Below are 13,823 nucleotides of genomic sequence, written 5' to 3'. Positions count from 1 at the left end.
AGATAATTAATCACCCAAGAAAGCTGATTGGGTCAGCATGTGGAACAGTTTTGGGCTGCCTAGTACTCATCGGTTCGGTTTTCTCAGTTCAGCTCAACTAGGCCACTTTTCATAATTAATTAATAATAATTTATTTAACCCAAATTAAATTGGATATAAATTAAAATTAATTATATTATGAATTAATACACATAATTTGGACCGTATTAGGCTGAAAAATTAATTCTCCTTGATGCTTCAAAATTGTTTCTCAGTTTTGTGCTTCTAGCAGTGTCTACCGAGTCATTTTTCATCCTTTATGCAAATCTGTCGAAAATAAGAAAAATTAATCAAAATTTATTATAAAATTAATAAAAATTCATTATGTTAATAATTTAAGTCCAGAATAACTATTTTATAATAATTATATATTTTTGACAATAATTTTACCGAAATTGCATGAATTTGAGTTAAAAAGGGCATGAAAAAGTGTGTATATTTTCGTGTTTCCAATAACGGCCACATAATCATAGTTAAGCTGCCACATAGCTTCATCCTTTCACAAACCCACCCCATGCATGTGGTATGTCCATTTTAACACATATATCTCACTTTGCACATTTTTCACATATTCATGCTCATAACTCATATTTCTCAGTTTTTACACATATGCATGTATCATGCCCAAATTTTCACATATCACATAGTTTTCACTTTAGCATGCTTTAATAGACATACTTATATTAAAACATGGATCTTAACATACTCATACATATATCGCATGTTTGGATCATCACATATCAATCTAGCCATAAATCACATAACATAGAGTTGAGATCAACATTACATGCATCACATATCGCAAAATCATGGATTTTCAGAACATTTAATAGTTTAGGACACTTACTTGGAGTCCTCTTTGATTGAGTTTTTCAACTCCACTCGAGTACTTAATGTACTCAGAAATTAGTTAATTAAATAATATTTTATTAAAGTAAATAACATTATATTTCACTCAAAACTAGAGTTAGATCCCACACCTTAAAAAAATCTACACCGTACGCTCCTTTGTAGAATTCTCGTTTCGATCTAGTCTCGATCACAAATCTAATCACACGATTAACCCATTTTAGTCATGATATAATTGAATAACATAACTTTTAATATGATATCTAATGTGGAAATATCACCTACACTTACCCTCAATTCGAATGTTGGGATTCGTCACTCTCGTGATGACACACTATTGGTTTCTTAAAAAATTATTGTTCAGTCCTTCATGTTGACACGAGATCATGTTAGTACTTATGATTTTCAAATAATAAAATAAAATACGAAATTTCTAGGCCCTATACCATTCGACCATATCACAATAATTCTAGGACGAAGGATTTTCAATCCCAAAACTTCACTTACACTTGTTTCGTTACAAGATGATTGAAGGAATAAAAATGGAGTAAAATCGATGGTTGGATAATATAAAATAATAAAATGAAATAAAATATGTGTTTTTGTCATTAGGGTAATAGCCAAATGAAAAAGAAAAAAAAAGCACCAGTGGGAACAGCAATGGCGACGGTTTGATGGTGAGATGTGATGGTTCGATGGTGATGCAAAAATGCAAGTAGGGAGGAGCGTTCGGTCACTTTCAATTGAAAGAAAATAGAAAAAAAAGGAAAATGGTGGAGGAACATATGGCTTGTAGTGGTTACGATGGCGACTTACAACGGCGCACGGTGAAAGAGGGGAGGGGGAGAGAAAGGAAAAATGAAGTATATTTTGGTTGTAGATGGTGGTGATGTGGTGGTGCAATCAAGCCTACGGTGGAGAAAAGAAGAAGGGTGGTGGTAGTGGTTGTCAAAAGAGAGGAACAAATGGTGGAAAGGAGAAAGAAAAGAATAAAATGGTGGAAATATGGGTGTATAGTTAACTAGGGTGGTTTTGGTGGTCAACACTTGCACTTTTGGTAAGGGTGAGGAATGGGAAAGGTGAGGGAACATAGGAGCAATGAGGGGGATGTGTTTCACTTAAAAAGGGATGTTTGACTTGCTAATGGAGAAAAGGAATTATCCTTATATGGCAACATAGAAGGATAGAAATTGCTTGAATGCACAAGCTAATAAAGTGCAAAATTAAAATAAAAATAATTATCACATATGGGTTCGAACTAGGGACTTCAATGATAGCTAAGGAGCTTCATTCCACTTAGCCACAACACTTCCTTGTGTTCAATAATGCACGAATAATTTTAAGATTTAAGAGCTAGTAGTTTCACCCGCTTTACTAATTTAAAATTAATTAAGAAACTTGGATATGACAACGTGTTTGGGTGGCATTCTCCTAGCCTTTATGGTGTAATATATATGGCCTTTGTGGTATTCTGCTAACCTTTGTGGCATAATCTGTATGATGCCTTTGTGGTGTAATTTATATGTCACCTTTGTGGCGTATCTTTTTTGGCCCTAGTGGCATACTATGGTAAGTTTGTATGAAGAATATGTCATGTCTGAAGCTCTAGTATGTGAAGTTTGTGATAAATACGAATAAGTTTTAAATGAAGTATGATTTAAAATGTTCAATGAGAGTATTTGATGTGGTTATCTGCCAACATAGTATATGGGTGTACTCGGTATAAGAGTCCATCAATTCGAGTAACAATTACTATGGTAGAATTTTGAGTTGTATGACATATTGTTTAGAATCATGTCTTTTTCTAAACTCTATTAGAATATATGATGTTTGATATATTGAATATCTAGTGTTCATGACAAAGATGTGTATGATTCTTATGAACGATCTAAAGAAACTTTTATCTATATGGTTATGTGTCGGGCTGAATTAGGGTTCAATGTAGATTATGATTCGATTTATCAATATTAGTAACGGTATCAGCAAAAAGTATGACCAGTAAGTGATATCAGCCAAGAATAGTGCTTGCGATTAACTGTTAGAGAATAACTATTGAAAGTTGTTTGAAGGGAAATGAAAAGTGTGACGTTCAGATGTCGAGGCCTAGAGCTAGTCAAATAGTTGAATGAATGAGATTATGGTACGAATGGTAAGTGGTGTATAAGTATGATAATATAGAATTGACACTGTGAATGTATTCGCCGAACACAAATGTGGGAATTCGAAATATTCAAAAAGAAGAAATTGTCAAGACAATTCAAAAGGTAAGGTGTTTTCAAAACTCACTAAATTTCTCTGACATACTGGTGTTGTATTTATGTTTCAGGTATTGCCGCGTCAGTGTAAGTAATTGGGGAGACGATGCCAGAAACATGCTAGAGTAGTAGCAAGTTGGGATACTATGCATATAGTAGGTATATAGGTAGGGTTGATGTTTAGGAAGACCATACCTTAGAGTTTGTCTTTTTATAACTTATGAGTTATGATAAAATTTTAGCAAGCCCATTACAATATATTAATTGCAAATACTTCCCTTTGTTCTGTTAGTATGAATTTTTAATCAATCTAATGATAAATGTCTTTAGTAAAGAGTTTTTGTCAATGGTTTTAAGATTTTCGTTAAGTTTTCTACGTAGTAATGCCTGAAAATTGGACTCTATGAATCGGGTCAAGTGAGGGCGTTACATAATTGATGCTCAAAATTGAAAAAGGGAATGTATACAGTTGAATTCATGTATAAATCATAATGTTCAAATTTCTTATTGATATGGATGAAAATTGAGGCCCATATGAACCTGTGAACAACTAGGATACAAATGACATGTCATTAGGGTTATTATGATTTCGAGTGCTGGTCTTGGATATCTTATCGATGACTAAGGTCTTGCATTTCTCGCGTATTCTTCATAACTTGTGTAAGCAGCATCGAGTAGTGTTATCATCCCACTGACCCATAGCTCATATGAGCAGGCCCATTTTCCTAACTCATGTGAGCATTTACATTCACAACTCGTGTGAGCATTTACATTCACAACTCGTGTGAACATTATCATCTCACGTATCCAACATTATTTCATTATAGTTTATCAGGTGGAAACAAGACATATGAAATGGAAATGATATATGATTTAATTACAAAGGAATGGGTATGAATTATGAATGATTGTGTTGTATTTGGTATATAAGCATGGATTATGATTTTAGTTTCAGATGTGAAGAAGCTAACTTTGTTGGGTTGTGATGTGCATAGGATAGATAATGCCATGATTTCTAATTGTATATATTTATGTGATCAATGCTTAGTTTAAACTGAGATTGGTAAGTTATGTTAAATTCCGTATGAACTTACTAAGCACTGTGTTGCTTACTTTTTCTTTGTTTGATTTATTGTAGATCATCAGAAGTTTTTTAATCGGTTGGAATCAAGTTAGAGCTAGCCCTATCCGTTCAACAACTCGGCAGATTTTTCATCATTTTGTAATAGGTTATAAGTGTCATGTAACTAAGTGTTTTGGTTATACATGTATATATGTAAGCTGTGGTTTAAAATGGTACATGAATGTTAAAATATTATCTTATTTAAGTTGGTAGCATTATAGACATGAATGTCTATTTATATATAATGTTTTGGTCTTGCTTCATAGGAGTGGATAGGTATGGCATGTATATAAGATGGATGTTGTATGTTTGAGCTTATATGCAACACTTTGGATGAGGTAGATTATGTTCTGGAATTTGAAATGGTAATTATGTGGGAATGTTTTGATATGTAATTTGTGTTAAGAATGATGATGAATGTGTGATTGTAAATGGTTGAATTAAGGTGTCATTTGTGGGGTATATTGGTTAGACACTTAGGATAGATGATTCAAGTTGTGTTTTGGTATATATATATATTGTATTTGAATATGTTGTATAAGGGTTTAATGCTTGCTTGTGGCATAGGAAAACTTAAAGATACATAACTTGTTTGGAAAGATTCTTATAGGTACACAGAATTTGATACACGGTATGCCACATGGTTGTGTAGTCTATATAATTTAGGTGTTAATTGGTGTGCACTTTCTCAATGAGTTACATGGCCTAACCACATGGCCATATGAAAGTTTGCAAAGTTTTACAATTTAGTCAAACATGATCACAGTTAGTTACATGGTCGTGTGACTCAATATTACATGTCATCAGTTGACAACACAACCATGCCACTTGGCTCCAAACGGCCTTAACCTGTCATACAGTTGTGTGATCAGTTGACAACACGACCATGTCACTTAGCTCCAAATGGCCTCAACCTGTCATACAGCCGTGTGACCCCTATTTGCTAAAATTTTTTTGTTGTTTGCATAGCTCACAAGCAAGTCCTTACATGTACTCAAGTTGATTTAATATTTTTCGTAAGTCTGTTTGAGATCCGAATTGAATATGAATGCCATGAAATCTTGTATGTTTAAGTGTATATGCAAATGTTAGATGTTTTGATTTCTATCATAACATCCTGTAGCTAGGTTCTAGCAATCAGACAGGGTTAGATATGTTACATCATCATTCTTAGCAAGGTATAAAATCGAAATAATGTTACTTGAAAACCATGGAACATAAAGACATTTTTTTAGTTCCATCTTTAAACCTGTAGGCAAAGGTAAGATGTAAGTCCCAATAGCCTGAACAACTTTTGCGCCATTTTCCATTCCAAGAATTGTTGTGTTCCTTCCTACACGTCTACTATTGCTAAGAAACCTAATGTCATTAAATAAGTGTACTCCACAACCTGAAACAATTATCTGAGTTTTAGTATCAACAATGGATAGGTTTAGCGCAATCATAAATAGACTAATATTAGCTACCTTCCTTTCTTTGAGAACGTCTCTAAAGCTATGTCATTTCTAATATTTTGGACTTAACAAATATCATCGATTAATAAGAAACATGTTTAACATCACATAACAACCTAAGGATGAGAAAAATGAAAATCAGTATTTGATTGTGTTGTTTATAATAATTTAAGATGAGAGATATTAAATCTTTAAATTAGTATTCCCACTATTTTTTTTCGTAATAGCCCTCACTATTATACGAAGGTCTTTACTAAGTACCTCTAATGAGCTGAGACCCCTTTCAACATGTTATAATCTTGAGTGACTCAATAAATTACAATATGCCTATTTGGGTAGGTAACATAGCTTACCAATTGCATCCAATGCAACTGTCAGATTAGTTAGGTGTTAACTCCTTACCTAAGCACATCATATGTGCTTCACGAAATCTTTTCCTCTAAAATCATGTGGTCAAGTTCTTAAGCATTCGGACAACATGACTTTAGATGAGTAAAACCTATTTCAGCATAACTCACACAATTCAAACGGAAGAGAAGTCTTAAGTGACTTAACAAACCCCCAATGATATGAATACCAAGGTATCTTGTTATAGAAATGGATGGCATTTTATCATGCTTGAAAACCATAGACTCAATATTTTTGAGGGATTTTTGTTTTATGGTCTGATAGAATTTACATGCATAACATTTATAATATTGCATAAAATAAATCTACTATCATGCATACTACTATGGACTGGTTATGGACTATCTAACTAAATTAATTTCCTTAAGCCACCAAAGGAAATTAGTTGGTCAGTTCGTAGGTAATTACAAACTAATCTTTATGTAACCTCCTCTCGCTTTCATGGTACCTTACTTCTTTTTACATCATCTTTGAGTTTACAAAAGATTCCTATCTAATCCTAGTTTACATTTATATAACTAATTACATTGAATATAAATAAACCTCAAGCTACATTCAAGGGGATTTAGAGGAGAAGTGAATGTACAACTCGAGAGGAAAAAGTAAGATTAAGGTAAGGTGTGCAAACCCTATTTAAGAAATAAATACCATTAATGTAAAATTAATCATCCATAACTATCCATCTTACATTCACAATATTTATGAACATATTTAAAAACATTTTATTTATTTTAGTTAACTTATGAAATTATTAATATTCCAAGTTAATTAAATAAATAAAGACAACTATCTTTATTTCGTGAACATTTTCCTTAATCAAATTAAGCCAAACCCAATCTTATTATGTTTAACCATAATTTAAATATTTTGGATTTAAAATAATTTTAAATCCAATTATATCAATCTACATCGATATAGTCAAAAACTACTAATATTTAAATATTCATGGATTTCAATTTCTAAAATTAAATTCCATAATTTTTAGATATTAATTAAAATTAAACTAAATTCCTAACATTTAAGATTTAATTAAATTCAATTTTAATTCTAATTTTAACAAATCAATAAAAATTTAAACTCTAACTTTTAGGTGTACAATTTTTGGTAACTCGTTATTGGAAATCCCAAATATGATCCAACCTCATCCATAGTTTGGTTAAATACTTGGAAACCATAAACTTCACAAGGAAAACAAAATATAGTAGATATCATTGTTAGAAGATGGCCTTCCATTCAGCTCATCCAGCAAGGTGCACCACATGCAGTCGAGCCATGCTTACAACAGCTGAAGCTTATTGATATTGTCCAAATTCAACTTGTTTTTGTTACTTCAAGTTCATATTTTGTAACTTAGCTTGATTTGAACTTAGTTGGTAAAGAATTTGATGTAATTAGGTAGTGATTGAGCTGATAAATCAGCTTTGTTTATGTGTACAAGTTATTTTACCAAGTTTCCATGTAATTAGTGGTATTAGGTAAGTATTAGGTGAGGTTTGCTTTGTTTTTTGCTCAGTCAATGACTGATTTATGTAATGGCAATATGCCAATTTTTTTAATGACAAATATTGGATTTCATTCACATATGCTCCATTATTTTCTTGCTTTTCGATTCTATTCCTATTCTGAAGCAAATTTCTGCTTTTGTTTCTTCACCAAGTCACGAGGCTTGTTGCACAAGCTTTCGACTCTGCTTGCTCAGCTTGGTTCCAAGCACCAACAATTGGTATCTAGAGCTTTTTTCTTAGAGGACCTGTTGTAGTTGAACCTTAAAGTGAATGGCTTCTTCAGAATTTTCTCCAGCAGCACCACCAGTCTTTAATGGTGAAGGGTTCCGCATATGGCTGGTTAAGATGATGACTTATCTGCAAGCCTTTGATCTGTGGTAAGTAGTAAACACTGATGCTGAACCAGCTCCACTCAAAGCTAATCCCACAGTAGCTCAAATTAGGCAGCACGTAGATGAGAGGACCAAGAGGCACAAAGCCATGTCTTGTATCCAAAACTGTGTGTCAGATGTCATTTTTACCAGAATCATGGCTTGTGAGACTCCAAAGCAAGCCTGGGACAAGCTCAAGGAGGAGTTCCAAGGCACAGAAAAGATAAGGCAGTAGTAGTTGCTAAACTTGAGAAGAGATTTTGAAAATTTAAAGATGAAGGAAGAAGAGACAGTGAAGTAGTACTCAGATAAGATAATGGCTGTGGTGAACAACATAAGGTTGCTAGGAGAACAGTTCAGTGAGGCAAGGATCATGGAGAAGGTGCTCTCAATACTGCCTAAAAGATATGAGGCAAAAATCTCATCCCTGGAGGATTCGAGAGATCTTGCAAGCATCTCCCTAACTGATCTTATTAATGCCCTCTATGCTCAAGAGCAAAGCAGAGCTAGCAGGATGGAGGAGCACCAAGAAGGTGCTTTTCAAGCTAAGGCCAAAGCTGCCTCGAGCACCTCTTCCTACAAAGGCAAAAAGTACTGGAGAAGTAGGCCTAAGCCAAATGCTGCAAGAAGAGGAGACCAACTCTATAGATATTGTAAAAGGCCTGGTTATCCAGAGGCCAAATACTGGTTCAGACTAGATGCTTTATGTTAACATTGCAAAAAGAAGAGGCATGTTGGAAGGGTTTGCAAAGAAATAAGTAGACCTGGGCAGAATCAATCACAACACAAGAATGTTGAAACTCAAGTGGCTGAAGACAGTAGTGACCATGACGAGCAAGTCTTTACTGTGACATGCCTAGCTGGTCAGAACAAAGGCTCAAAAGGGTGGCTATTGGACGGTGGTTGCACTAACCACATGTCATCAGTTTCAACCATTTTTAAGACTTTGGACAGAAGCTGCAAAACCAAAGTGAAAGTTGGCAATGGTCAGTTTATCAAAGCTGAAGGGAAAGGGGATGTGCTAATATGCACTTCCACAGGAGACAAGGTCATCACATATGTGCTGCCGGTGCCTAAGATTGACAGGAACCTTCTTAGCATTGCTCAGCTGCTCGGTAAGGGTACTCATTTGTGTTCAAGGGCCAGGAGTGCCAAATTGTTGTTCCAAATGGATCAAGCCTCATGACAGTCACTATGACTGATAAATACTTTGAAGTAAATTTGCCTAGTGATTCACACTCAGCATGTACTCCCTCTGGTAAAGATTCCAAGCTTCGGCACCAAAGGCTTGGTCATGCCAACTTTAGATGATGGCCCAAATAGTCAGCAATGAGATGGTTGAAAAGTTCACTAAGTCACTCCAAAATGAAGATGTTTGTGAAGTTTCTCAGATGGGAAAGTAAGCTAGGCTCCTATTTCCTACAAATACAACCTGGAGAACATCAGACAAGTTGCAGCTGGTGCACAGTGATGTGTATAGCCCCATGAAGACTGTATCATTTAATGGTAACAAGTACTTCATTCTCTTCATTAATGATTATACCAGATATTGTTGGATTTTCTTTTTAAAGCACAATTCTGAGGTACCTCAAGTGTTCTTGAAGTTCACAGTTGCACCTAAAATAGAAACAGGATGCAAACTAAAGACCATTAGATCAGAAAATAGAGCTGAGTACACCTCAGCTCAATTCCAAGCTCTCTGCAGTGATGCTGGCATCAAACATCAGCTGACAAATGTCTACACACCTCAGCAAAATGGGGTCAGTGAAAGGAAAAACAAGAGTTTATTGGATATGGCAAGATGCCTTCTATTTCAGAAGAATTTTCCTAAAACTATGTGGGTTGAAGTAGTTAACGCTACTGTGTATCTTCAAAATAGGCTCTCAATTCGAGGCCTGGTTTGGGTTTAAGCCATCTTTGGCTCACTTGAAGGTCTTTGGCTGCTTGTGTTATGCTCACACACCATCTGCAAAGAGGGACAAACTGTCAAAAAGGGCCCAGCCTGGTGTTTTACTAGGCTACAGCTCAGTTAAGAAAGGCTATAGGATTTTAGATCCTTCAACAAACAAGATCCAAGTAAGCAGAGATGTGATCTTTAAAGAAAAGGCATGTTGGAATAGGGAAAGAAATGAACCAGAGGCTATTTCTGAAAAATTGTTGGCTGATCCAAATGGTCCTGATATGGACATTGATAATGAACTAGTCAAGGGTACAAGGACTTTAGCTTACATCTATGAGAGGGCTCATGTTGCTCAAGAAGAACCAATTTGTTTTGAAGATGCTGAAGCTCATGAAGGATGGAAACAGGTAATGGCTGATGAGATAGCCATGATTGAAAAGAACCAGACATGAGAATTGGTTGAAAGACGAGCCAACAGGAAGGTCATTGGGGTGAAATGGGTTTATCGAGCCAATCAGAATGCTGATGGAAGTTTGAATAGAATGAAGGCTAGACTGGTTGTTAAAGGGTTTAGTTAGAGATATGGCCTAGACTAGCTGGAGACATTTGCACCAGTGGCCAGGCTAGACACCATCAGGCTACTGATTGCCTTAGCAGCATAGAAGCAGTGGAAAACCCACTAGCTTGACGTACAGTCTGCATTTCTCAATGGCTTCCTTGAAAAAGAAATCTACATTGACCAGCCCCAAGGTTTTATTGTGTCTGGCAAAGAACACATGGTGTACAGGCTTAAAAATGCCTTGTATGGCCTACAACAAGCTCCTAGAGCCTGGTATGTTAGGATTGATAGCTATCTAATTAGCTTAGGATTTGAGAGAAGCATCAGTGAGCCAAAATTGTATGTCAAGAATGAATAAGCTGAAACACAACTTATTGTGTCCCTTTATGTTGATGACCTCTTGGTGACAAGAGTAGATCAGATTATATTGACTGATTTCAAGGCCAAAATGGGGGACGTGTTTGAAATGTCTGACTTGGGCAGATGACATATTTCCTTCGAATGGAGGTGCTACAAACTCAAAGTGGAATCTTCTTGGGACAGAAGACATTTGCTGCAAAGATCTTAAACAAGTTCTCTATGGAAAATTGCAAGCCAAGAAGCACACCTATGGTTGTTGGAATGAAGCTGTCAAGCCAAAGGGACTATGTACAAGTCAGTGAATCTTCCTATAGAAGTCTAGTTGGTTGCTTATTGTACTTGTCAGCAACCAGAACAAATATCATGTTTGCTGTGAGTATGCTATTGAGGTTCATGCATTTCTATAACAAACAGCATCTTCAAGCAACAAAAAGAGTGCTCAGATACATCAAAGGCACCTTGAGCCATGGGTTATAGTTTAGCAAAACTGAAAACCTGAAGCTGTTAGGCTACACTGATAGTGACTGAGCTGGTTCAAAGGATGACATGAAGAGTTATGCATTCACACTTGGTTCAGCAATGTTTTGCTAGAGTTCAAAGAAACAATCGATAGTGGCTTAATCCACAGCTAGAGCTGAGTATGTGATTGCTGCTGGAGCAGTCAACCAAGCCATTTGGCTAAGGAAAATCCTAGCTAATTTGAACCTACATCAAAGGGAAGCAACAAAGATTTATTGTGATAACCAATCTGCTGTTGCAATTGCAAAGATTCTTGTTTTCCATGGTAAAACAAAGCACTTTAGCATCAAGCTACATGTGGTTAGGAAAATGGAGCAAGCTCAAGAGGTGGAGCTGATTTATTGCAATTCAAAGGAACAGGTTGCTGATATCTTCACAAAAGCCCTTGGAGTGTTAAGGTACACTAAATTGAGAAAGCAGTTAGGAGTTAGCAGCATGGAGATTGGTAAACCTTAATTTATACATATTTTTACCCCATGCTTAATGCATTTTATGGATGATTTTCCATTAGAATTGGTGAATTTGATGCTCCTAATGCTTTAATTTCATGTTTTATACTCAGGAGAGCATAGGAGAGCAAAAGGAATGAGAAATGGGCCAAAAACGGAGAAAATGGGCCTAAGTACGAAATCAACACGGCCTGGACCTCCTCATACGGGTAGACTACACGGTCGTGTCAATTTGGCAGGCTCCAGCACAGCTTGAATAAATCATACACGGGCGTGTCCCTACCGAGCCCAAGTTGAGTCCAATTCAGAAAAGGCTAATTTTGAAGGCTCTTAGGCATTTCAAAGCCTATAAATACACCCTAGAGGAGGAAGAAAGGGGCACAGAATAGGGAGTAAGGAATTACTTCAAGGAAGACGATTGATGCATCTCAGAAGCCAGATTCACCATTAAGACTGAAGATCTCCCCTCAATTTCCCCTTCAGGAGTTTTGGGTTTTCTTTATGTTTTGTATTCTTTATTATTCTGAGATGTTTTCTTATTTAGTTATGAACTAAAACCCTTAAATACCTAAGGGGAATGAAACCTAAGACGAATCTTGTTATTATTTTCTTAATTGTATGATAAATATATAACTTGTTCTTAATTATGTGTTCTTAATTCTTGTTTTGATATCCCAAGATACTGATTCAAGATAAGCTCTTATTCAGAGGAGGAATAGACCCTGTCTAAGAGTACATTTGTCATAATTAACCGGAGTTGATTGCGCGCCTAGACATAGGTTGACAAGATTTTGCCGGATTAGGGTGAAACCTAATAAGGGGATCCATAGATCGAGTTAATGCAACCCTAGGGTGTTAATTAGAGAAAGGTCTCAATTATTCAATCTAGGGATTAGACGTTATTAGTCTTGAATAGGTATAATAACATAACTTAGGGATCTCTACGGAATAAGTTAAATGAATAAATCATCCGATTCGGAGCCAGAATAACAAGTACAGTCTAGGTGAATTTTTCCTTAGGTATTGTCTTCATTCAATCGATTTTCCCAAAAGCAATTCTCCAATTCTATTCTCTGTGAATTCTTAGTTTAGATAATTAGTTAGTTAAAACAAAAACCTCTCTATTCTTAGGCTAGATAATAAAAAGACAGTCATTACTAGTACTTTTAGTTCCTTTGGGTTCGACAATCTGGTCTTGCTAAAACTATACTACTGTTCGATAGGTACACTTGCCTACATTGCGATAATAGTTAGTTCAAGAATGAGTAAGTATAAATATTTAAAACCTATCACAAAATCACGTGATCAAGTTTTTGGCGCCGTTGCCGGGGAGCTAAGATATTAGGAACGCTCAATTTTTATTAATTTAGTCATTTATTTTCTTGCAATTTAATTTAATTTTATTATTATTATTACTTATCAATTTACTTTTTCCTTCTCTTGGCAGGTTTTTATAGTTTATGACTAGAAGAAACCCGTTAGGATCACTACTTTTTGAAGAAGAAATAGATCGCACAGTTCGCAGAAACCAAAGAGAAATAAGGCGAAGCTTAAGATACAAAAAGAACGAGGAAGAGGATGATACTCAACCCCCAACTGAAGAGATGGCTGAAAACCAAGACAAACAGCTACCTCCTGTAATTGCGGTTAATCAAAATCTTGCTCCATGCACTATGTATGATTATACTAAGCCTTCTTTAACAGGAACTGAATCGAGCATAGTTAGACCTACTGTAGCTGCAAAAACTTTTGAACTGAAACCTAACACTATTCAAATGATACAGCAATTTGTTTAGTTTGATGGTTTGCAGGATGAAGATTCCAATGCTCACTTAGCAAACTTCCAAGAATTTTGCAATACATTTAAAATTTATGGCGTTTCTGATGATGATATACATCTTCGGTTGTTTGCTTTTCATTAAGAAATAAAGCTAAACAGTGGTTGAACTCGTTACCATGAGGGTCAATTACTACTTGGGAACAAATGACCGAAAAATCTTTACTAAAATATTTTTCGTCGGCTAAAATGGCT

General features: G+C 35.5%; 1 protein-coding gene across 1 annotated transcript; it reads left to right on the top strand.

Annotated features, from left to right (window-relative positions):
• Window positions 1-8,320: 8,320 nt before the first annotated feature.
• Window positions 8,321-9,190, top strand: LOC108478085 (uncharacterized). The gene is made up of 2 exons (XM_017780514.1): window positions 8,321-8,691; window positions 8,746-9,190. The coding sequence occupies exons 1-2, from the start codon at window positions 8,321-8,323 to the stop codon at window positions 9,188-9,190; spliced, it is 816 nt and encodes a 271-aa protein (XP_017636003.1).
• The last annotated feature ends 4,633 nt before the right edge of the window (window positions 9,191-13,823 follow it).

Source organism: Gossypium arboreum, chromosome 12 (assembly GCF_025698485.1).
Source record: "Gossypium arboreum isolate Shixiya-1 chromosome 12, ASM2569848v2, whole genome shotgun sequence".
Lineage (NCBI taxonomy): Eukaryota > Viridiplantae > Streptophyta > Magnoliopsida > Malvales > Malvaceae > Gossypium > Gossypium arboreum.
Note: the sequence above shows the minus strand (reverse complement) of the source record. Positions and strands in the feature narration are given on the sequence as shown.

Coding starts and splice junctions, on each gene's coding strand:
- LOC108478085 (XM_017780514.1), top strand. CDS start 8,321: ATGGCTGTGGTGAACAACATAAGGTTGCTAGGAGAACAGTTCAGTGAG. Junction 8,692..8,745: donor TATCCAGAGGCCAAATACTG/GTTCAGACTAGA, acceptor GCATGTTGGAAG/GGTTTGCAAAGAAATAAGTA.